At 58.8% G+C, this 24,758-nt stretch overlaps 1 protein-coding gene across 23 annotated transcripts in view; it reads right to left on the bottom strand.

Moving 5' to 3' along the window:
• The window catches only part of SRCIN1 (SRC kinase signaling inhibitor 1), a 67,759-nt gene that overhangs the window by 37,633 nt on the left and 5,368 nt on the right, over nucleotides 1-24,758 (bottom strand). For 13 of the 23 annotated variants that reach the window (XM_060290672.1, XM_060290676.1, XM_060290666.1 and 10 more), the window contains exons 2-4: nucleotides 20,615-20,677; nucleotides 5,567-5,871; nucleotides 2,402-2,500 (exon numbers count right to left, since the gene is read on the bottom strand). In XM_060290672.1, coding sequence (XP_060146655.1) covers nucleotides 2,402-2,500; nucleotides 5,567-5,871; nucleotides 20,615-20,677 — 467 coding nt within the window. Of the gene's footprint in view, nucleotides 1-214; nucleotides 627-2,401; nucleotides 2,501-5,566; nucleotides 5,872-20,614; nucleotides 20,678-24,758 lie in introns of those variants that run through there. The other 10 variants (XM_060290671.1, XM_060290673.1, XM_060290674.1 and 7 more) reach the window with 4 other exon arrangements.

The raw sequence follows: 24,758 nt of genomic DNA, 5'->3' as shown, positions 1-24,758 counted from the left end.
CCACATTTCGGGGTGGGGGCCGGTCCCCTGCGGAAGGCTGAGAACGAGATGGGGGAGGGGAGGGGGCGTTTCTCAGGGATCCGGAACCGCAACGGCCTGCGAGCCCCCCACCCCCAGACCGTTCTCAGAGTCGTGGGAAGGGCTCCCATCTCCGTGCCCCCGCCCCGCGGAACCCGAGGCGGCTACCCCGGCCCCCGCAGCCGCTCCCCCTTACCTGCGGCCACAGGTGTATACGCGGGGTTCTCAGCCCCAGGTCGCGCGTCGGGCGGGGGAGGGAGGGCAGCCCCCTACTCCCACCCGTCCGGGCTCTCCCCTCCCCCCGGCCGCCTCCGCAGCCCCGGCCGCCGGTGCCCTTTGCTGCAATGAGAGAGGCGCCGCCGCTGCCGCCGAGAGGGCCCGGGCCCCGGTCGCCCCGGTAACCGCGACTCCACCTGGCGCGGCACGGCGCGGCGCCGTGCACATCCTCTCTCTGGCCCCCTCCCTGGCGCGGCCCCGCCGGCGCAGCCCCGCCAAGGAACGGCGGTGGCTGGTGGCTGCGTCGCCGCGGTCACCCGATACGCCGGCCCGCCGCCCGGGACTCGGGTTGCAGCAGGAGGGAGGGAGGTTAGACAGCCTAGTGGAAGCGGGGGAAGGGCTGTGGCTTGGAGTCTGGCCTCCGGTCCCCTCTCAGGGTCTTCTTCAGTCCCCAACCCCCAACGGTCTGGCCTAGGGTGTGTGTGGGCGGTGGGGAAGGAGAGTGGCCTACCTCCCGACCGGCCACTCTCTGAGCTTACAGTCTCTCCCTACCGGAGTCTCGGCTGTGCACCGTTTCCGTTCTAGCTCTCCCGTGACTCAATTCCCAGCCAAGTCTGGGAGGCCTAGGATGCCTAAATTTCCTCCGTGGCCTCTGATCCTGCTCTGCTGTGTGACTCTGGCATTTGCTGAACGTCTCTGGTCCTGCACTTTACAAAAAGGAGCCTCGTACCCAGCCATGGGGAACGGGAAGTGTGATAAGCGCTAAGTATAAAGTGATGACAAGATCCTGGGCACAGCCACTTTTCTCTGTACTTCAAAGCCCTGGGGTGAAGGTCCCTTCAAGCTCTCGACTCTTTCCTCCATCAGAGTAGATTCCAGATGTGGACAGGCCTGGGACACCATAACCTGGGACATCAGAGCTCACCAAGTCCAGCCTCACTTCCCTCCATCACCTCAATTCGAGTTGCTCCATCTGATCTATCCAGGGAGCGCCCGCGTCCTCTGCCTCATCGCCATCCCCGTCCTAGCCCCACTTTGACCTCCACCACACATGCGGCCACTCAAGAGGAGTCCATCCCACTTGCCATCTAGCCTTGGGCGCAGACACATCTCTGCTCCCTAAGTTCGGTCAGTACAGGGCCAAGAGCTGGGAAAGGAAGTGGGCTGGGTGCCCTGTGAGTGAGGCCAAGTATGCCAATCTCTTGCTAGACTTGAGTTACACACAGCTAAAAGTACCGTGCTCCGGAGCCTTGTTTTCTCCTAGGCTGTCACGTTTTTCCTTCTCCTAATTCTTCTTGAAAAAGTCAAGGCTTGCTGCCCCTCTCCAGGGGGAGCAGGGTACGCAAGGGAGAGAAGATGGCGCCCATGCGACCCACTGGATTCTCCGCCACTACACCTCCTCTGCCACCCTCAAGTCACGGCCCCCTCAGGGCTGCCCCTGACCTGCTGTAACTCTGACTCCCTGGCCCCTCCTCCCCTCTGGGGCTTCAGATGACTGTTTTTCTCCCACAGCAATGTCCAGGCCTGAGCTGGGAGCCTGAGCCCTTAGGATCCTGTCCCAGGGTGCCCCTGTCCATCTTCCCATCAGGGAAACTGAGGCATATGAAGAATCAGGAAATCAGTTCAGAACAAATGGCTAGAGACCAAGGTCCTCTTCACATTTTGAAACTAAGCAGTGGACATCTCAAGAAGTGTGGGAGAGAGATGATATGAAGAACTTCCTGCTGGTGAGACATCAGGGGAAGGTTGGGTCTGCTCAGAGATGGAGGATAGGGTGGGGATAGAGGAACGAGATGGTCCACAGTGGGGGTGGGAATTGGGTACAGGGCACAAGAGATTCCTGAAAACCAGTGGGGTGAGGGGAGAGGTACCCCTGTTTAAGGAGAGAAGGATTTTTTTAAAAAAAGGTTTTTTAACCTGACTATTCCCCCTCAAAAAAATTCCCTCCCCAAAGCCAAACTTTGGCACAGGTTTGGGGAGGTAGCGGTAGGAATTAGACTATCACGGGGAGAGTACGGGGCATAGGAGTCTCCTGAAAATGCGGGCTCCTACGTAAGAGAAAGGGATGCAAAATTAAAATCCTGGATATCCCCCCTCCAAAAACTATCCTCCCCAAAGCCCAAGTCTGCCATGGGTTTGGGGGGTGGGGTGGAGGCGGGTGACTCACCTGGGCCGGCTGGCCAGCCCCGGAGGGGGCGGAGTCGCCATGGAGGTGGGAGCAGAGGGAGCTGAGGAGGCACACGGGGTCCACGGTCCAGCCGCCGACCTGTGTGTGCGAAGCGGGGGACACCCCATTAGGGGGAGCGGGCAGGAGCCGCTGGGGGACTGTGACGGGGTGGGGAGGGCATTCCTGGGGCAAGTCTGGCACAGAGCTCACCCCGCAGGGGGACCCTGCGGCACTGGCTAGTCCCTTACGAGGCTGGGTCTCTATGCGGGGGCCCTGGGCCTGTTGCCGGGTCTTTCTCTCCAGTCAGGCTGGGGGCTCTTTGAGCCCAGGGCAAGGCCTTCCCCAGCGGATACTGCTGAAGTCCTTGTCTTCAATTCTTGACCACTCTCTGGACACTCTGCAAGGGGGCTGCCCCTCTCCTGTCCCTTCTTCCAGCTCTTCACTGGCCCCTCGTTGAAGCTGTCGGGAACCATTCCGCAGGGGCCTCAGCCCAGTGTGCCTCTGTCCTGACAGCACCGCTTTCCTCCCCGCCATCTCGCGGAGGTGACTTTCTTCTCCCACACCGCACCTAAGGCTTGAAACCCATCCCCTCCTGATTCCTCCGGGACCTCAGCATCCTCGAAGTCATCCGTCTCTCATTAGGTCACCCCACTAACGTACTGAGCCAGGCTTAGGCACCGAGCGTTCGATGTAAGTGAAACAGCCGTGGATCCTACACGCTGACTCCCCAAGGCAGGGAATGAATGAGTGAACGAATAAAGGAATGAATTTGCGAGTGAGTGGCCGTGCTTTGACTCACTGACTGAGCACCTACTCTGTGCCAGTGAATGTGCCAGACACACAGGAGGCCCTCAAACATGCCCACGTGCCCTCTTACAGGCCTGCTGCCCCTTGAGGCCGCCACGCCAGCTGTCTTCATATTTTTCTGGCCAAACCTCCCCAGACAGATCTGCAGCCCTGGGGTCCTGTTCCCTCACCACCTCCAACCTCCTCGACCCCTGACACTGGCCGTTACCTCACCACAGCACGAGAAAGGAGCTCTTGACACCCTCCAGACCCACAGATCCTGGCCGGTCCCAATGGCTGTTTCTCTCTCCCATCCCTCCAGACTTCAGAAGTGCAGAGGGCCCTCCTGCTGGGCCTTTGTCCTCTTCCTCAGGGATGCAGGACATTTCTGGTTCCCCCTCCCCATCTGTCATGGGCCCTCTCCCTTCTGAGACTCCATTCTGCCTTGGTGACCAGGCTTACCCTGGGTCCCACTTCCATTTCTGCCCACGTCGTGCTCAACCTCCCTTCTGAAGCCGTGGTCCCTTCAGAGTCTTGAGTTGTATATTCAGTGCTTAACAGACTTCTGCGGGAAACCCCTACCCCCTCCTCAAACTCATCTCCCCTATTCCTGTCCCCCACTCCCCCAAACGTTTCCCTCCCATCCCTCTTATTTCCCCCCAAGGCACCAACATGTCCCTGTCACCCAGGTTTTTCTGTCTTTGCCTCCTAGATCCAGGCAGCAAACAAGCCTTGTTCATCTTCCCTTCAACCCCACTCCCACCCCATCCCTTTCCCTTCATCCTCCCTGACACACTCTCTTCCTCCTCTCCTTTCCCTGCCTCCCTGCCTCTTGTCCCCTCCTATTCACCATCCAAAAACAGCCACGGCCCCCCTAGTCACCACCATCTGGCCCCCACACCTCTCACTGCCTCCCACCCCGAGCCCTCTGCATCAGCCATTTGGACCTCTATGCCAGTCCTCAAACCAGCACAGACCTATGCTCACCTCCCATCTCCCTACCTCCTAAAACAGCGTTCTCCTCCTCTATGACTATTCAGACCCTTTTCATCCTTCTAAGCCTAGTTTAGGTACCTCCTCCTCCAGGAAGCCTTCCCTGACCAGGCCGGTCCACCTGATCTCCTCTACTCCAAACCCTCTTCCAACTGACTGTGCCCCTTATACTTAAGTTTAACCATCCTTTCACCCCATCTAGATCACAAAGGTCCCTGTCCCCTCCCCCTAAGCCAGAGCACACAGAAGGAATCCACTGAGCGGGACCCCTGAAGGGGAGGGCCAGATCTCCTTCTGCAACTCTCCCTTATTTTAGTTGGAACTCTGCTCCCGGGAGGACTCCAGAGCTGAGAAAAGGTAAAGGCTGGACAGAACTGGAGGTGACATCAGGGGCAGATAAGGTACCAGAAATGCACCAATGTGTCCTTGTTCCCTACAGTGAGGATGGGGATGGGCACACTCTCCCCCCTCCCCAGCCACACCCAGTAGTACTTGGAAAGGGGGACAGAGCCAGACAGGTGCGAGAGCAGGGACGGATGCCCCCGCAAGGCTTGAATGAAAGGATGCTGATGGGATTAACCACCCTCCCCTCAGCCCTTTCTCCCAGAGTGGACAATGCCTGGGTCTCAACGGCCAACGTGCTGCAGCTGTCAAGGCTCCTACCAAGGTGGGACTGGAAGTAGAAGGCCAATCCCAAGAAAGAATTTTCCTACGAACAAGAAGGGCATACGTGGATGCAGAGATCCAGGAACCCAAGGACCTGGGAGAGCTTTACAAAGGAAGCTCCGCACCCCACAAAGAAGGAGACAGGTCCTGGACCAGAGGCAGGAGCCCTGACTCCCGTCTACGCCCTACTGATGACAGGAGAGAAACCAAGGCACAGAGAGAGGAGTCCTCTAGCTCAAAGTCACACAGCGAGTCTTGGGGGGAAGGAACGGGGTGGGGGAGGGGGGGAGGTAAAAGACCCCAGAAATTCTGGGCTCTGTTCTTGCAGGTCGGGGCCCAGGAGACCCAGCCTTCTGAAGCTTCCCTTAGGGGCCATATCACAGAGGTGCCGACCCCAAGGTCTCAACTCCACCGCTGGACGGACCCTCAGACTCAGAACACTCAGTCCACGACGAGGCTGTCCCTCTCCCTCCCCACCACGCTCTTGTCTCTCCAAGACAGCCATCCTCTGCTCAGTCCAACAGCCTGATTAGAGGCTGGGCTCCCTCTGTCCAGTCCCATGCTCCAAATTCCAGGGCTGCAGGCAGAGGTCTGGGTGCTGACCCCCCACCCCCTTCCTCCCCCAGGCTCCAGAAAAGGCCAAGCACGGCAACGGGGCATCCGCTTTCCCCCTCTGCCTCAGACGCCTCTCGGCATCAGGACGAGCCCGACCCCACTCACCTGCTCCCGCATCCTGTCTTGCTGACTCCGCAGGGCTAGGGCGTGCTGGGGGTACTTGCTCTTCAGGTGGTCCATGAAGGCATCGCGCTTGCGGTCAGCATCGGCCTTCTGGAGCCCGCTGAGCGCCTCCAGGCTCTGGGCCGCGATCACCGTGTGCCGCCGCTCCGACGTGTGCACCAGCCCCACGTTGGAGAAGCGCCGGCCCCCGCTGCCCCCGCCTCCGCCCCCGCCCCCCAGGGTCCGGTACTCCCGAGGGTACTCGGCATCGTCTGCAGAGAGCATGGGGGGGCTGCTCCGCTCCGGATCTGCAAGGGGGGAGAGGGGGGACGGCAGGGTCACCGTGTGCCCGGCCTGGGACTGCCCATCTCCCACCGGGACCACTGCGAGGAGGGGTTGGCCTAAGGGGGGGGGCGGCACGAGGCACCTGGGGTGAGGCAGGGGCTGCCTGCCCCCCACTAGGAACAGCAGAGGCAGAAGGGGTGGCTCCAGGGAGGGTGGTGAGCAAGGGCAGTGTCCAGCTTCCTGCCCTCTGCCGGTGGTTTGAAGGATAATGACTGTGGCTGAGGTGCTGTCCTTTGAGGCCAAGGAGGGCTTGGAAGCAGGGGTCCTGGACACCCCTCTAGCCACACATCCCCTTCCTCCTTCCTTATGCGGGGCTGAACAGGGGAGGGAAGGGGAGTTTCCTTTTAGACGCTTCCTAAAAGCTGTGGAAAGGAGCCTGCACTGTCTTTCTCTCAAGAGCATCTTCTAAGGAGTGGGGCAGGGGCTAGCTTCCTCCCTCAGACTAGCATGTCCAGGACACACTTGTCTTTAGGCTGGGGGTTGGCTTGGAAAAGGGTCAGGACTAGGAAACAGGGGGAAATGAGGCCAAAGATCAGGGCCTGGGACATGGGAGCCCCTTTCCCTTCCCTCCCCAGAGACAGACAGACAGACAGACAGACAGGAGAGGCTGGGCACAGAGAGGACAGTGAGAGATGGACTGGGGACAAGCTCAAAGAAAGCAGAGAGGACAGCTCAAGCTTTCTCACCGGGACCCTCCCCTCCCCCCTCCCTTTCTTCAGGCTGCCTTCCCAAAACACACACGAACAAGTTCAAGACCTGTAAGGGACGCACAGGGGACAAAGTACAGTACAGAAGCCAAAAAAGGAGAGGCCGGGGGTTGAGGTCTCCATGCAGAACCCTGAAGCCCATCCCCACATACCCATCAGCCTTGAGCCCTTGGCCTCCCCAGGCCCAGCTCTGCTGTCTCCTACCCTCCAGCCTCAACGCTGACCTTCCCAAAGCCCAGCAGGGACAGCGGTTCCACAGTGTCACCCACACCAGGGGTGGGAGGCATTGCTGGGGCTTACCTGAGTCATATTCCTGGTCGTAAAACAGATTTGCCCTCCCTCATCTCCAGAAGTCACCCCCCTTGAGAGACAAACTTGGTCTCCCCAGCATACCCCCAGCCTCACAATCCACTAGCCTCAAAGCGGCACCCCGAGGTGTAGCCTAGCTCTGGGGGGAATCAAGCACTGTAGCAGACACAGGCACCCCGATGCGGGGCTAACTCACAGGGTCGACCGGGGCAAAAGAGGAGGCGCTGAGGATTCTGTGACCCAGCCACGTTCCATCCAGCCCAGCCCCCGTCAGCGCCCTCCCTCCACACATCCAGTGTTCATCAGGCCCACTGCCGGGCCTCCGTCGCCTCCTGTCCACCACAGGAGGAAAGAGGAGTTTCAGTCACGTTCTAGGAAAAGCCACCCGTCGCCCAACACACTCACACACTCCTCCCTGGGCTACGGCAGAGGCATGTAGATCTCCGGGACTGACCCCTCGATGACCCAGCACCGTCCACCAAAGCCAAGGGAATGGCTTCCGTGGACACAGAGCTCCAAAGCTTCCAAGGTCCTGACTGATTGCCGTTACCACAGCCTTCAAACCTCCTGTGTGTGTGTGTGTATGGCGGGGGGGGGGGGGGGGCGTATTCCTGTGGCCCTATTTCAGAGAAGGCCAGTGACACACCCAAAGCCACAGTCGGTGGTAGAGGCCAGACTGGACCCCAACATTTATTAGGTTTGCCTCACCCCCTCCCACCACACCTTCCTGGCCAGACGACAATTGTTTATTGATGGAAAAATGGTACCACCTCCTTGTTTGCCTGCTGTCTCCTCACCCTGGCGCTGAGTCTGGGGTCCTTCCCTCCTCCCTCCCACAGGCAACTGTCCCTCTCACCACGGTCACAACCCTCTGTCGTGCTCCCCGAAGTGAGGTCCAGATACCCAAGAGATGACTGGGGGAGGTATATCGTTTCACAGCTTAATAGTTATACCTTTATTTTCAAGGATTAAAAAGAAAAAAACAAGAAGGCCCAACCACTGATTTCATGGGTACTGTTCCTTGGGATGGTAGTGAGATAAGGTTTCCTTTAAAGGAAATTTATTAAGTTCAAAGTGAGTTAACATATTGAGTTAAGACGGTGAGAAGGTTCCCTGGTAGGGAAGAAATTCCTGAAGCTGGCCCCCGATTGAGGCTGGGAACCCTGGGGCCATCTCGGTGGGGACCCAGTCCTTGCCCTTGAGGAGCTGGTGGTAACCCACGGTGGCCAATGAATATGGCCGAAAGGGAGTGACCTGATCATCATCTAGAAGAAGAAGAGCTGGAATAGGGGTTGCTCTGGGCACAGGAGAAATAGCCCCAACCGGAGTCAGGGGGCTGCCTCCCATGACCCTTAAACTCTCTCTTCCACTCACCCTCACCACCTGCTGGAGGTCTGCAACCTCATGGGGCACAACTAAGCAGGAGGAGACCCTCGCTGGCCAAGAGCCCTGGACACTCCGTAGTCCTCCCTTTGCCTAGGCTGGGGCAGACTCTGCCCAAGGCCTGGCTGCTGGAAGCCCAGCTCTAGAGCCCAGCATGAGCCCTGCCTGAGCCAGAGGGCCCTCCCCAGTGCCAGCCAGCCAGGCTCGCCGTGCCTCCTAGGGCTCTGGACGCATGTAGGTGCACGGGGAAAGGTCTCCAATTCGCATCTGCCCTCCTGCCCTTCCACCCTCCTGGACTCGCACCCTCCACGCCAGCACTTCCTCCCCTGGCTCCTGGGGCGGGGTGCGGCGGAGCCTCAGTGCATCCGGAGTGGGGCAAGCAGTATGCCAGCTTGAGAGAAGCAGGTACTGTGGGGAGGTCTCGGATCACCCAGGCTCTCCCAGGTCGATTAAAGGGGCGAGGCAGGTCTGGCAGGGAGGGGTCCCGGCTGCTAGAGCGGGCAGCGGGGAGGCGGAGGCTCCGGACAGTGGATCACTACAGCCCCATGAATCTCACAAAGGTGGGCAGCGGTGGGGAGAGAGCTACTGAGCAGGCCCGAACAGAGTGGAGCAAGGACCAACTCCTCCCTGCCTCCTCCAAGTCAGGGCTCACCCCTCAGGTGCCTGGGCACCGGCAGAGGCCGGGGTCATGGGTGAGGCAGGAGCTGGATTCTAGGGGGTGGCAGAGAGGCAGGAGGGGGTAGGAGAGACAACCTGCTACCTCTAAGGGGAGGTGGGGCTTTGATTTGAAAAGCTTTAGAATCTGTTTAAGAACCTTCCAGATCTTTGGCTTTGTTTAACAGAGAAACTAGGCTCAGGGAAAGAGGCGAGGTGCCTGCGTAACCCATGAGTCCTAGCTCCCTGCTCTGTGCAGATGTCCCTCCACTCTGGGGCCCCAGTGCACCGGGACAACTGGCCTGGGATTCTGGGTTGCGGGGCCCATCCTGTTGCCCTTGGGAGAAAGAGGCCCTTGGGGGCTCTGAGGGCTCAGGCATGGATTTATCTGAGCCAGCCCTGGGCGCTTGAAGTCAGAACATTGGGAGAAAATAAACACAGGCCAGAGACACCCTGGGTTTAGAGTCAGCTCCTTCCCTGCGGGGCCCCGGGTTAGCCATTCGATCAACAAGCCTCTTCCCCCTTGGAGCCTGACGGTACTAATCTGTAAAATGGGGACGTCCGCCTCTAAACCCCGCTTCCGGGCACTGGGTGAGAAGCCGGCAAGATAACGAGGAGAAAGCACCCTGCTTTGAATTAGAGACACGCCTGGCACATGGGCTGTCGAGACAGCAGGACAGCCTTCCCGTTACTCCTGTTCCCGCTCCAGCCACCACTGAGATCTTGAGTGACCCTGACCCTCCCCAGACTGAGCAGCCCAGTGAGAAGGCCAGGAGGTCGATTCCAACCTAGCAAGCAGTAGGCTCTGGGTAGCAGTGGTTCTGAGCAGATCGATGCTTGCCGTTTACCAGTAAGGGGCTGGTGGGGGGTGGGGGTCTTGTCTCTGTGGTGGAGAGGCAGAGGCAGGGGGCTCTGAGGGCAGGGGAAAAGTGGGGAGACCCTGGAGGGGAAAGCAGAGCGGGGGTACGCTGCTGGAAGGGGCGCTGGGACTGAAGGTCCCTGAGGGATGGGGGCTTGGGGGATTCAGAGAGACATAATTTGGGCCTGGAGGGTTTGCCAACTCCCCAAGTATCCTCAGTGTGCAAGGCCAGCTATAATTTTCGAGTCAGAGATTCAAGCTGCAGGGAAGATGCCCAGGACTGATGAAATCCAGCTCAGAATGAGGGAAAAGGAAAGTGGGAAAAGGGGGCCTCGGGTCACCCTCAGCTCAACCTTTTTGGCCTGGGCAACCAGTAAGTGAACCCGCCAGAGGCTGGGATGACCAGGGAGCAGTGGGCGCCCCCCAGTGGCCGGCTGCGGATAAAGGCGCAGGTGCTTGGGAAAGAAAGCGACATTGTTATTTGTTCCACCAACTCCAAATTCCACGTTTATTTAGGAGCCCAATTTATTTTTATCCTCACTGCATTCTTTTACATGAGATCATTGTAACTCAAGATGAGAATTAAGATCCCAAGGATTCAGTGACACTCTCTCATAAGCCACCCAGACCCTCCCCACCTGGCGTCTTTACCCCAGATGTCACCAGCCCTCAGGCTGTCACTGGGCAACATCCACCCATGACATCATCTTCAGAGGAAGAGAGAGTGGAGAAGAGGAGAGGGGGAGGGAGAGGGAAGAAGAGCGAGGAAGGGGAGGAAGTAGAGGGGAGAACAGAGCTACGAGCTACAGAGAAGAGAGGGCTCTCACGGGGGTGCCTGCTGTGAGGACCCGGAGTTCAGGACCTGGCTCCCTTTCCCCAGAGACGGGGAGGCTGGACAAGGCTCCTCCCCTGGGGACCTGAGAGACCTCACAGGTGCGCCCCCATCCATTGCCTGGGCAGAGGTGGTGGCTGAGCACCAACTCAGGGAGTACAGAGGACCTTGGGGCTAGATCGCAGTGAGGTCCGCAGGCAGGGCAAGGGGAGGGATGCCTGGAGATTGCTGGAAAAGTGGAGGGCCTGGTTCATACCCAAAGTGCCTTGCCCACAGATACACACACACACACTTGAACACATGCGGTGCAAGGCTCCCCCAGTCCCACCGTCTGCAGCCGAAGCAAGAGGAGCCCAGGTCACCCAGGGGGAGCCCCAAGGCGACTGCCACCATTGACTGTGCCTGACAAGTCCATCCTGCTGGGCGGCTGCTGCAGTCAGGAAGTGCACTGTGCTGGGAGGTCAGAGGCCAGAGGACAAAGGTCAAGCTTGGGATCACCCCTTCACCCCCGCCTCCCCCCGTGAAGTAGCTGGCCCCTCGGCCTTTGGGCGCCCCTGGCTCTGGGGGCCCTCAGTCCGCTGTCTGTCCGTGGGTCCTTGGAGCAGAAGCCCGTCTGTGTCGGTTTTGTAAAGCCATCTTTTCCGCCCCATACCACAGCAACCGAAATCATTTTCCAGGCAATCGCCTTTCTGTAAACATTCCTGTGTAGTATCCCCCCAAACTGCTAATGCCCAGCACCCCGTTGAGTCTCCCTGTCACTCCAACCGGAGGCTCAGAGGTGGAGGTGGGCAGTGGGAGGAAGGGGCATTGGAGGGGAGGAGGTGGCCACACCGAGGATTAAGGGCAGGGCTTCAAGTCCAACTCCTGGCACGAGCCTCCAAACCTGCCCCCGTGTTTCCCCATCCCCCCAGCCCAGCCCCACTGCCCTGAAGGTCAGGCCCCCTCAGGAGAGCCTGTCTGGTCCGGGAGGGATGACAGAGAAGAAGGGGGAGGGGATCCCATGGAAGGGAGGCCTGGGAGGAAAGGGAAATGACTTGTAATCATGGGGGTGACGGTTAGTCAAGAAAGGTGACTCCCTGGAACCTGGGAGCACAGGGGCAAGGCCAGTCATCACTGAGTCCCCGGGGAAGGCAGCTCCCTCTGTCCCTGAGGTGTGAGAGGGAGGACACACAAGTGGGGAGAGGCCAGGTGGAGCGCATCCCACGACGGACCACTACCCGGGCGGCGCAGTGGTGGGGGAAGGTGGGCAAGGCGAGAGGGCGCCAGAGGCAGGATAGTCCTTGGCTGGTGACACCGAGGCCCCCTCCCCACCCCCCAGCACTGATCTACAGAGCCACGGTGGAGGACAGCCTGGGGTGGGTCGATTCTCCTGGCAGTACAGCGGGGAAACTGAGGCTCAGGGAGGCTGAGGGAGTTAACAAGTCACTGTGTGGACTCCCTTCCCCGGGCTGGGGGGGAAGAGGGGGAAGAGGACTGTGGCCTGTGACCCCCTGGACTCCTCTACCCCCACGTCCAGGGAGCCCTGCCACCCCCCAGCCCCCAGGGAAGCTGGGCGTCTAGACCCGGCTGGGGAGCGGCACGGAGATGACAGAGCCCCGGAGGGAGCCGGGAGGCAGGGGAGGGTGCAGGGCACTGCCAGCCTCAGCTTCACGCAGGCAGAGACACACGGACCAATCTGCGCAGATTTAAAACCCACCAAAGGCCACTTGGTAAACGAGTCGGAATCAATTAAAGGACCTCAGCAGGGCTGGGGAGGGAGAGCTCACCTGCCTGGGTTTTGACTGCTCCCAGCAGAGCCTCTGGGGCTTTCCCCAGGGAGAGGGAATTTGAGAGAGAGAGAGGGTGTTGGGCTCCCGGGGGATAGGGCGGGCACTGCCCCAGCCAGATGCTTCCTCTGCCAGCTCTCGATTCTCACCCGTCCACAGGCTGACTCTGTCCTGCACCTTCTGTCCACTTGCTCAGACTGGGAGCCCCGGCAGGGCAGGGCCTCTTCCCCGAATCTGGGCACATCACAGGGCAGGGCCCAGGTCTCCTCCCTCCGATTGGGAGCCTTTGTCTCCCCCCTTAGACTAGGGACACCCCAGAGCAGGGCCCCTGTTTCCCCTATCAGACTAGGGGTTCGCCTAGGACAGAACCTTGTCTCCCCCTCAGACTGGGCAGGACCTGTGCCTCCTCTCTGAGGGGCACTAGGGGCGGGCCCCTGTTTACCTCTTTGGATCAGACGCTCCCTCTGGGCAAGGCTCTTGTCTCCTCCCTCAGACTGGGGCCTCCTTGATGGCAGAGATACCACTCCGCCCACACTGGGTGGTCTTGCCATCTCAGGAGTGGGATGGGGGCCCGGGGACAGTCAAAGATGCCAGGCTTGGTCTCAGTGCCATCTCTGCCAGCTGCCCTGGCTCTGCGTGGCCCTGGAGTCCTCGCTTCCTTCTACCTGCTGCTCTCTCCCCCCCGACTCCCCACGTCCACGGGGCACAGGGCACAGCAGCCCTCTACCCCGGCGAGGTGAGGCCTCCCTCCCTTCGGTGGTTCTTCGCTCTTAGGCAAAGAGGAGTGATGTCTCAAGACTGCTCAGCTAAGCCTTGCCTGCGTCTGTTTTCCCTCCAGTCAAATGCCTTTAACGGGGAAGGAAACGGAGGCCCAGAGAGCGAACCGATTCATTCGGGAGCTAGAAGCAGAGCCAGAAATGGAACCCTGGCCCCCTGGCCCCCAGGGACAAGGACTTGTCCACACCTGTCTGCCACTTCCCCGAAAGCAATTACCAGGGGAGCTCCTCTCCAGGCCCCAGGCAGGCAGAGACTAACAATCTCCTTAGGAGGAATCAGCAGAGAGGTGGAAGATGTTGCAGCACCCTCGGCCCCAGAGAGAGAAGAGCTGTGGATCACAGTCCAGCTGTACCCCCAGGCGCCCGCCCCAGCCCAGTGGCTGCTTGCCACACAGAAACCAGGGTCCCCACGTGGGGTCCGGACCATACTCCTCAAAGACCCACCTCTCCTGCGAAAGGGCCAACAAGCCAGCCTCTTGCCCAGAATTTCAGATATAGGACCCTCCCTCTTCTCCCTGCAACCCTCCCCCAACTGCCGGCAAAGCTATGGCATTACCAAAACTCACTCAACTTGGAGGTGAGAAAGCTCTGTTCAGACCCAGCTCTGCCGCTATCTAGTTGTGTAACCTTGAGCAGGTCAGCAGCGTCTCTGAGATTCAGTCCTTTCATTTGTTTTTTTTAAACTAATAACAGGCGTGTGGGTTGTACACTGCAGGAAGGCACCGGCCTAGGGAACGGGTGGGGGACAGCTCCTTCCTGATCTGCCCAATCGCCTGATTCCCTTTCACTCCACAGTCAGAGTTTTCTCAAACCCAGGACGGTAGGGTTTGGATTTTTAGCCACTAATGAAGATCTGGCTAATTGGCTTCCCCAGGAAGGGCAGGGGCAGGGATGCAGAGGGGAGCACATCACCCCCAGTCTGAAGCTGTCGCTGGAAAAGCTGGGAACAGCCCTGGCGTGTGCCCACACAGCCCTCACTAACAAGCTAACTTCCGCCTGGCGTCTCCACCGTCATGTGCCCAGGGAAGGTGTCCTGTCAGTCCCACATCTCCTTGGAGAGGCAGCAGAGAGGAACACAGGCTGGGAGGAAGGGAAGTAGACGGTGGAAAGGGAGAGAGGCTGATGCCTGTCCTCCCAGCTCTGCCACTGCTCAGGGGCGGCTGTCAGTGAGCCTCCTCTCCTCGGGGGCACTCGAGCCTCAGGGTGCCAAAGCCAGGGCAGCAGGTGTGGGCAAAGGGACCTTCACCACGCCCCTATAGCTGCCTCAGGCTGAAAGCAAGCCCCGAGGGAGGCATCCTGTTCCCAGGGGGAGGGACCCCAATCTCTCGGAGGTGAGGGGTGGAAGCCCCACCCATCACCCCACCTCCCCACAGGGAAGTGTTGTCAGCACCCAGGATTCATTGAGGGCCTCACAAATGTTGGACAGGAGCCTCAGCCCTGCTGTCCCCCTCCACATCCTCCGCTGAGACACTGCCCTTCATGGGATCAGGCTGTCTCGAGGAGGCTCTTCCCAGGCCCACAACCCAGCACCCAGACAGCTCCCTCAGACACCAGGATGATCGGGGTCCTGGTGCCTCCACACTCCAAGCACAGGTCACCGCGCTTCTGCTCCTCACACTTCTATCGTCACGCCTGTGCCCCCATGGTACATGCCCACACGCCCAGCACAGGCTCACGAACGTGTGCCCAGTCACGAAGGCCTCCCCTGCACCCACCACAGACATCAACATGGGCCCAGCTGCGACTGGGTCACTGCAGAGATGCCACCTTGGGTGCTACGTGGACAGACAGGGTGCTGTGCCCACGCACACAGCATATACATTTACAACCTCTCCACAGATCGCAGTGCATCTGGGGGCTCCCTCAAGTGCCAGCTCGAGGCATCTCCAGCTTGGAGCGAAAGACACTGGGGACCCCACTTGCCCATGCTGAGTCCAGCTACCCCTTCTCAGAGAGGCAGCTTCTTGGCACCTCTCCTGCTTTGTCAAGTTCAGAGTCCCCTTGCGAAAGCATTGACATTTTGTCTACAAATACAGGCCACTCCACTCTCACCAATGTTTACCCAACCAGGTGATGCCAAGGACTGAGATGCCCCTCCTGGACCTCGCAGCCCCAGCCCTTGTCTCCCTCTACAGGTGCTCAGCCTCCTGCACCAGGACAAGGGGCCGGCGGGCCCTGGACACCCTTCCACCTGCTGCTGGAGGGTGAAGGACAGGGCTTCTGGGCTGCAAGTTTCAGCCCTCACCTCACAGGTCAATTACTCTACTGCCCTGCAAGCCAACCGGGTACAAACGGCCAAATCTGCGTCCCAGTATGTTCCCTTCTTAGGGATGCTAAGGTTAGCACCAGGAGAGACTCTGGAGGATGGAAGATGGGGGAACCCAGAGAAGGGAGGAGGAGACTCAGAGTTTCCTGCCTGACTGCTGGGTCCAGACTGACCTGGGAAGCCTGATCAGATTCCAGGGGCATCTTTCAGTTCTCCCTGTTGCCTAACCTGAACCGTCCCACCAGAGCAGGATCCAGGAAGGTGGAGCACGAGCTGGAAGGCAGGGGAGAAATAAACAGTCTCCCCTTCCCTCTGGAAAAGACTTGAAGCCTCCAACCTTCTCGTCTCAGTTAAATCCATCCATCCATCTGGAGTGATGAGGTTTAAACCCAGCACCAGGCTTGCTGGATGCCGTGGGGAAAACGGACCAGCCGTGAATGACAGCACTCTTGATACCCAGCCCTCAACCAAGCACACTCTCATGACAGCCCACAATGGGCTCTGATAGCCTCTATTCATTCAGTTCTCAGAGTCACCTCGTGACGTTGCTCTCCCCCCATTTTACAGGTGAGAAAGCAGAGGCTCAAGAAGGGGTGACTTGTCCGTGGTCAGAGTTGCCAAGTGGAGAAGCCTGGTCTCGACTGTGGGGTTCTCAGCCCGGATCCCCTTTCTCTCCTTTACACCCTGCTACCCCTGAGGAAGACGCTGATTCTGCCACCAAGGCATCCCTGAGTCTTCGTCTGAGCCACTGGGCCAGAGCCCCTTACGTCCCCTCAGTCTGTCCAACTCCCTAAGAAGGGAACACTCGAACAGGCCCCTCCCCAGAGAAGCGCAGAGACCCTCAACCCCATCCTTTTTGGGGAGACCTCACACCAGAAGAGTGGGGACCCTTCCCCAGGGCGTGGCTGAGAGAGGAGGGGCAGGGAGCAGAGCTGCCCCAGGGCCACAGAAGCCCAGGCTGGGAAGGGGGTCCTGCCTTTCCACAGCCCTCCACTCATACCTTAGTTTGGTACTGAGTCCTCCCAACCCCTGCCACAGGCTGTGCTGACACAGAACTGCAAGTCCTATTTCAGGAACGCCATCCAGCCAGGACTTGGATTCCTCCAGAAACAGACAGCTCATTACATCTAAGGCACCAGTTACCTTGTGGAACTCCTCCTTCCTTAAAAAGAGCCAGAGTCTGTGCCCATGGCCCTCAGAGGGGTCCAGGGGCAGGGCACGATTACTTCTCCCTTCAGGGCAGAATGAAGGCTCCTGAACCAGTATCTTCTCTCCTGAGCCCAACACCTCAAGTCCTTCCTTCTGTGGCCTGGCTTCAGCCCCGGGCCATGTGCACTGCCCTCTGTTGGGTCGGCCCCATGTTGTCACCACCGCTTTTAGCTGGTGGCCTTCAAAACTGCTCCAATGGTCCAGATAAGGTCTGAGCAGCCCAGATGACCCCTCTCTGCTTCTGCTCTCGCCAGCCCTCCTCCTGCCCCCAGCATGTGTGCCAGGGGAAACAAATGCCAGGGCATACTCAGCCCTGCTCTGGGACCAGAACGTACCTTCCTTATCTCCTGCTCTCAACTCTCAGGCCTCCCCTGACCTCGGGCCTCAGGGCCAACTTGTCTCCTCCTGCCTGGGATGGACGACTCTCCTGGCAAGGTTAGCTCAACCTGCCGGCTCCTTCTAGGCACTTCCTTCTGCCCTCTGCTGCCTGGCTATGCTAATGTGATTCCAGGAGTCTGCTCTGGGTCTTAGCCCCTTCCTAGCAACTATGCCCTAGCCCCAGCCAGGCACATCCCAGCTACAAGCACCAAAGCGTTTGCCCAGGAGTCTGAGTGGGCAGCCTGCTCTGCCCATAATTCTCTACTTAGTGGCCTGAGGCCCTTGATACCCTGTCTGGAAGCCAGCCACCTCAGGGGTGTGTCCAGCCACTCTGAGGACTGGAAAACCACAGCCCACACGATAACGTCTGATGCATGTTAACCACACAGTGCTTCCTCTTTGTTAACCTACTTCCTCCTCACCAAACTCTGCCCTCCTGCCAGAGGGCCCCAGGACTGGACGGAGAGGCTCCCTTCCCCACAGCTGCTTCCCAGCACTCTGCCCCGTATCTGCATCCCATGCTCGCATGGTGGCTAATTCTGGCATCTCATCAGACAGTAATTATGGGGGAATCAGCAGTGCTGTCATCTCGGCAGCTCGGCACCTGTCACCACGCCGCCATCCCCAGGCGGCTGGGATGGGACCGGAAGCTGATGGAGGAGGGGTGTGCTGGGGTGAGGGGCGTCTGCTCCCTCCCCGCCTCTGCAGCCCTCACTTCCTTCAACCCTACCTCCCCACAGGTGCACGACGCATGTCAACAAGGTGGCCACTAGCCACACCAGTGCTCCCCGTTAGCCAGGCCAGGTACTGAATGCATATGCCCTGCGTCACGCACAGGCATGCCCGTGACCACACAGAGCAAGAAGGACACAGCACGCCAAGGCTCCAATCAAAAATTGCCCCTTCCCATAAGTGTGACTTTGAACAAGTCGTTTTACTTTTCTGGATGTCAGTTTCTCTAATGGCAAAATGGGAAAAATAGTGCTTACCTTGGGAAGAGGGGAAGAAATAAATATGTAAAGTATCTAGCACAGTGCCTGACATATGGATGATCACGTATTCACTCAACAAACAATGAGTACACACCTACTATGCACTGGGCAATATGAGGATGCCAAGATAAATGAATTGCAGTTTAGCAAAGACCACACTGGGGCCATACTGGGGCACAGGCATTTTGTTTAGCTGGTGGTGCTTTGTTTTGTGTCTTTGAATTTTAATGCCTTTAAGGAACATAGGCACTCTACTCAGCACAGTCCTCACCATTCCCTATCGTCCTCATCCACTGCTTCACTCGTTTCCAGCCCCTGAAAGCACTGAGTTTGCTGCCCCAAAAGCAAACATGAACTAGTAGGCTCAGTTATGTCCAGAACCGATGCCACGAGACATTTGACAGAGCCTTGGGAGCTCAGGGGGCGAGCCCGGAGGTGGTCAGGGAGGGGCACTTCAGGGAGAAGCAGAAGTGGGAGGTGACAAAGGCAGGGTGTTCCTGGAAGAGGAGGTACAGAAGCAGAGGGTCACAGAGGGAAAGGGGAGGGCCACTGGGAGCTGATGGAGACAGAGGCATCTCAAGGGGTCCTTCCTAGTGCTGCATCTCCGGGGCCCAGGCTGCAGCGCCTCCCTCTCCTCCAGAACATTTCCTAGGTGGTTCTTGTTGGTGGAGCTACGATGTAAGACCACGTTCCCTTGCCTCACAAGCAGCATCTGCTGTCCCGACTAAGTCACTGAGTCACTTCCCTGACCCCATGGAGAGCAACACAGCCCCACTCTGGCTCTTTACAGATGTAAAAAGTAAGTCTGGGAAAGGACTGAGCTCCCCGCCTCTGGGAGTATTCCAGAAGAGGGTTAAGCGAAAGAGGAGGGCAGTCAGGCCCCCTCCCTGGTTCCCTGCCCCTGAGCCTCGGCCCCTCTGCCATTTGTGTGGGGAAGGGGGGGTGGCCTGTGTGACCAGGACGCGGGGTGAGGGGAAAGTCTGCAGTTTCCAGTCACTCCTGCCTTCTCCTGGCAGCAGCCACCGAGGGGGGCGGGGGAGGAGAGCGGCATCGTTGCTCTTTTAGGAAAATGGTAATTTTAATTAAGAGGCAGACAAACGAGCACTCTACAGATTGTCTCCGAGCAGTTATTAAAAGGCCATCAAGGCATCGGCAGCCACAGTGGCGAGGAGGGCTGCCTCCCCCATCCGCCCGCCCGGATTGGGGCCAAAGCATCCTCCAGAGAGCTGCAGAAGGGCTGGAGGATGTGGAGCCTGCGAACAGCCAAGGCAGGGACTCTGCAGCCCCTCTCCCAAGGGCGGTCAGGGGCAGCACACAGACAGTACCCAGGGCACAGCCTGCCCAGCCCCAGGGAGGGGCTGGGGGAGGCGCAGAAAGGAAGCCAGCAATTGGGCATCCCCTGCTGTGGGCTGGGCTCCGGTCCAGCTGCTGCTGCTTTTCCCGTATTCTTCTCAACAAGCCTGCCATCTTACGGGCAAGGACGCTGAGGCTCAGAGAGGGAGAGTGGCTTGTCCAAGGCCACACAGCTAGGACATGGTTTATGTGAGCCTTGGAACCCAAATCAGACTGAGTCTCAAGTCCAGTGCTCCAGGCTGCTGGTCCTGGGCACGGAAGTGAGATGGGGGTTCCCAGAGGCCCTCTTGAAGTGGCCCCAGCTCTGGCCCTGCCCACAGGGCCCAGGGTCACGGGCACTTGGGACCTCAGTCACTGCCTGCTTGGCAGGGACACATTATAGGAGAGGAGTGCCATTGGGTCAGGGGACACTCTGCAGGGACATGAAGTGCAGAGCAGCTGCCAGCAGGGGGAGCAGGGGCGGATGGGGCATCAGTGGACGGAGGGTCACAGTCCTTTCCAGACAGCCAGCCAGGCCACAGCCCCAGGCCCCACAGCCAGTGAATTCAGCCAACCCCTTAACCTCTATCTGCTCACCACATAAGCAACGAAAGAAACTTCGCTGTCTTGGTCATTGTTGGCCTCTGAGCCTAGACCAGTGCCTGGCACAGAGAAGGTGTTCAATAAATCTGTATTGAATGAAAGAAGGAAGGAGTGGATGGAAGAATGAATGAACGATTCAATAAATGAAATGCGATCACAGGGTTTCAAGTGCCTATAAACTAAACAAAGCTGTACTGAGGTCGATGTGGTCCCATCTTCTCCCATCGCCCCCCCTCTGGCCGACGCTAGAACATGGGCTGCCCCTGATAAGAAGGACCCCTTGCTCCTGACCCCCTCTCCCCAGGCCATCTCTCCCCTCGACAGAGGGCTCCCGCCTCCTCCTCCCTCCCCAGCCCCACTACATGGAGCTTTGCAGCCAGCACACACATATACATGCACACGTGTTTGTTCGCGCACACTGACTCACATGCACACACGTGCACACACGAACACATTCTCGGCCAGGCAAGGTGCCCTCCCCAGAGTCAGGTCTCTGCTGCCCCCTCCCCTGGCAAAGGCCTGGGCCCCCCAGGGATAGCCCCCTCCCCCGTTTCTGGCCCCCGAAGCTGGGGAGAGGCACCAGCTAGGGAGCAGTGGGTGGCAGGATGGTGGGGAGAGGCCCCCCTCCTGGCTTACCAACCTGGAGACTTTAAACAGAGGGAACAGAGTCCTGGAGGCTTTCCTCCTGCTGCACGCTGGAGCCCTGGGTGAGGGACAGGAAAGGAGGAAAGTCGTGAATGAATGCCCAGAGCTGGAGGAGAGGAGCTGAAGAGAGGAAGGGGCTGGGGCAGGGCTCCCAAAGTGGGATGGGCCCTGCAGGGGCCTTGGGCCTTGGGGGAGGAGGGGACGGGGACAGAGCAAAGCAGAGCATTAGGAGGTGTCCCTTTGGGGGGTCACTGAGGGCTGGGGGGCAGGCAGGACAGACACTGGGTGTCGGAGGAAGAGCAGGGGCTGAAGGGGCAGAGACACGGGTGGGAGACAGACAGGAGGACAGACAGCAGGACAACACAGAAAACAAGGGGGTCCCCAGAGTGGGGTCCCCAGGATAGACAGCCAGCAAGCCAGGCCTGGTTCTCCTCCCAGAAACGGGGGCAGGCTCTTTACTGGGGTCCACACAAGACCCCCATCTGCCTCCCCCAGCCAAGGTCGCCTCATTCTGGAAGGCTGGTGGGTTCAGAGTCAGAGGGGCCTGCCTTCATTGCTCTGCTGACCACCCCCTCCCAGCCCAAGAGACCCCCATCTGCTCCACTCACCCCCTAACCCTGAGGAAGGCCCCCCTTCTCTGCCCACAACAGAGGAAACAGGGGTACTTCACACGCGACACGCGCGCACACACTCCTGCTGTGATAGGGGCTTGCCGGAAGCCCTGTGCCCAGCTCCTGACCCCCACGCGCCCCCAATCCTCAAACTGCCAGGGCAGGGCCCCCCTCAGGTGTCCGTCATGCTGCCTCGCTCTCACTCTGCAGGAAGTCCTTCTAACTGTACTCTACCTCCCTCATGCCCCAACGCCTGTCTGCTGCCTTTCATCCTGGGGCGCGGCGTTAGGACCCTTCCTGCACGGAGACACTGTGGGCCGGGCACCCTCTCGGGCCCAGCCCTCACTGGCTGTCTCGGACCCATCCACACGCACATCACGTCTGGCTACAAGCATCCTCAGAGCCCCCTGCCAATCTGATGTTTCCAATTTTCCCACCGATTACCCAAGACACAGGCGTCCTGGGGAGAAGCAGCTGCTGTACCCAGATGTTGGGACATTGACTGGGGGAAGAAATCAAGAATGTTCACTGACATATGTAGCCCCAGAGGGCTTCCTGGACAAAGCAGTGGGGTGGGGGTGGGGCACAGAAGGGGCAGGTGGACAGAGGGGCACCAGGTGGGGGCATGAAGACTCAAGAGGCCTAGCTCCCCGCTCACCCCTGGCCTTAAGTGGCAGCTCCAGGGGCCCAGCCCCAGGCCGGCTGGGGTGAGAATCTGGGTTTTAGGTAAGAGGCTTTCTCACGTATGTCTCTTTTTCCTGGGAGAAGAGCCACCCATTCGTTCATTCAACTGGACAGTGAGGACGAGGATGAAGACAAAGACATTACTGTTTACTGAAAGCTCACCATGTGCCAGGAGCTCCGCCTAAATTGCCTCATTTAATCCTGGTACCCACCTTGTGAGGGAACCACGGATACCAGCCCCAATTTACAGATGAGGAAACTGAGCTTCAGAGACGTGAAGTGACTTGCCCCACACCACACAGCGAGTGAGCCACAGGGCTGGGATGCCAGCCCGGATCTGTCCGACTCCAGAGCCTGAGCGCTTGGCCCCTGAGCTGAACTGCTTCCCATCCATCCTCCCCAGCCTTTGGCGGGCTCCCATTCAGTGCCCGCTGGGAAGTTCTGCCTGAAGTCTAACCTCTTTCCATCCCATGCTCCAGCATAAACTATTTTTTACGGACAATGAGTGGAGCAGAAGGCCTCACTTCAGTTTCTTTCTGCCTCATCCTAGGAGTGGGAAGCAGATAATTCTAACCGTAGGCTGCAAATGGACCAGGGATCAGGGGTGGGGGATGAGCTGCTGGCTTCAGGAGAATTGGCTCCTCCCCAGCTTCATCTTTAAGTCACTTCTGCCTCTCCGGGAGCCCCTTTCCTACTCTCCCGCCTCCGTCACAGAAGAGGCTCCAGGAAGCCCCTCAAAGGTCTCTTCTTGTTTTAACATCCAGAAATCCCCCCGCAAGCACCCACGCTAGGGAGAGGGGGCCTAAAAAGTCAGGGGCAGCAAAGCGAGAGTCGTTGTCAGTCCAGACAGCCCTGGCTTTCCCTCAGAGTCCCAACTTTCAACTTAGAAGAAGGCTGGGACAAGAATGGGGACTCAGGAGGCCAGCCTGGCCACTGGGAGGGGATGGACGAGGCAGGGGACAGCCCCGGAGAGGAGGCATAGAGGCCCGGGTGTATCTGCAAGGGCTTCAGTGAGCCGTGGAATGCCTTCCCAATGAACTGGGATCGTTAATTCTTCCTCAATGAGGCAGCTGCTGGTGCCTGGGGTGACGCCGCAGATGCCTGCTGTGTCTGCAATTATCAGCCTCCCTGGGGTGGAAGGAGCCAGCAGGACACACACCCTCTCTGCCTCCTAGGCTCTGCACAAACATCTCCAGCTTAGGGCCACTCTGTGGGGGTCTCTGGATCTGGGGGGCCCCCTGTGGGTCCCTGGGTCTGGGGTCTCCAGCACGCTCTGTGACTGGGGTGGGACAGAGAGCAGGGTGCTGGGATGAGGAGGTTGGCAGAAGTGAGAAAGGCAGGCCGTGTGAAAACCCAGCTCCTTCCCAGTCTCAGTGCTACTCCACTCCGGGATATGCAGGCAACCGGGCCAGGTGGCTGAGGCTACCAGGAACCAGGAAAAGGTTGTGGGGGAGAGGAGCCACCAGCTGGCAGTGCCTCCGCAGAAGAAAAGATGGACTGGATTATAGTCCCTGGTTGGAACGGAATGCTGCAAAGCCTTTTTTTTCTGGGGTGGGAGGAAAACAAGACGGTAGCTGAATCCTATAGCCTCTCGCTTATCCATCTTCTGGGCTGAGAGGACAGATTTAGGCAAGATGTGCCTTCAGAGCAGGAGGGACTGTTTGCAAGGCGTATGCAGGCGCACAAAAGCACCAGTGTTCTCTTGGGCCAAATCTCCATTTTTCCTGGTTTAGCTGGAGCTGGGAAGTATTATTCCCACCGTCTGTGTGGCGAGGCATGTATTATCTCAGGAGAGAGGAGGTGGGTAGAACCTCTGACAGTTGGAAGGGGCTTTAGAGATTCTCTAGTTCCACCCTTTTCTCACACCGAGGACACTGAAAACCAGAGGGGGCAACTAACTTGCCTAATGTCACACAGCAGTAGGGGAGGCAGGCAACCTGACACCAGTCCAAGGCTTGCTCTTCACCCCGCACTTGACTTCTCTGCCCTGGGGGATCAAAGACTGACTTCGCTGTAACCTCCTCCTCCCCAGCAGCTCTGAACTCCTCTTCATCACGGCCCCCTGCACTCTGGCCAACCATCACAGCCACAAGAGATGAAACTGGATCTACCAAGTTCCTTCCGATAGCCCAAAGGTCATCTCAAAGGTCATGCCAACCAGTCCCCTGCCCCTAGGTACAACACTGACTTACCTGCGCTCACAGACACCTATCACTGAGGTAAGAGATGCAAAAACACCGCCTCAGAGCAGCCACCCTTCGTGCACCTGGGGGTTTCCCTCCCATCTAACCTCGATTCCTCCTGCTGCAGCGTGGGCCTGTTTCCTCTCAAGCTGTCCTGTGCAAAAACAGGGGGAGGGGGAGAACAGGATTCCCCGCCTCCAAACCCTCCTGTCTGCCCTCCTGCAGCGGAGAGGATGAGGGCAGGGTATCCCAGGGTGGCTGGGCCCTGAGCCCGGTGCGTGTGTGGGGCACGAGGGCTGCGGTGGGGAAGCAGCCGCCTGTGTGGGAGAAACAGCTCTTCTGGGAATTGTCCTTCTGACTCTTCATCTCCTGCAAAATCCTGCATCTCAGGGTTAGGGGAGGGCCTCCTCTGGGTTCAGAGACATCCATTCCCTCCCCATACCATTTGTTGACTGTTTATCATGTGTCAGGCACTGTGCTGGACATTTTCACCTATTATTTAAGTTTCACAACAATTCCGTGGTCAGAAACTAAACTGCCCCCCGGGTCAGTTCCTCCCTGGGACTAAATCTAACCTTGATCCCTCTTGCTGTGTTTCCTCTGGCCCCGCCCACCATGGCGGTGGAGGGGAGTTTTGCTCCTGTCTTCAGAATTCCTCACC

Source organism: Globicephala melas, chromosome 20 (assembly GCF_963455315.2).
Source record: "Globicephala melas chromosome 20, mGloMel1.2, whole genome shotgun sequence".
Taxonomy (NCBI): domain Eukaryota; kingdom Metazoa; phylum Chordata; class Mammalia; order Artiodactyla; family Delphinidae; genus Globicephala; species Globicephala melas.
The sequence above is the reverse complement of the archived record's forward strand: the minus strand, read 5'-3'. Positions and strand labels throughout refer to the sequence as shown.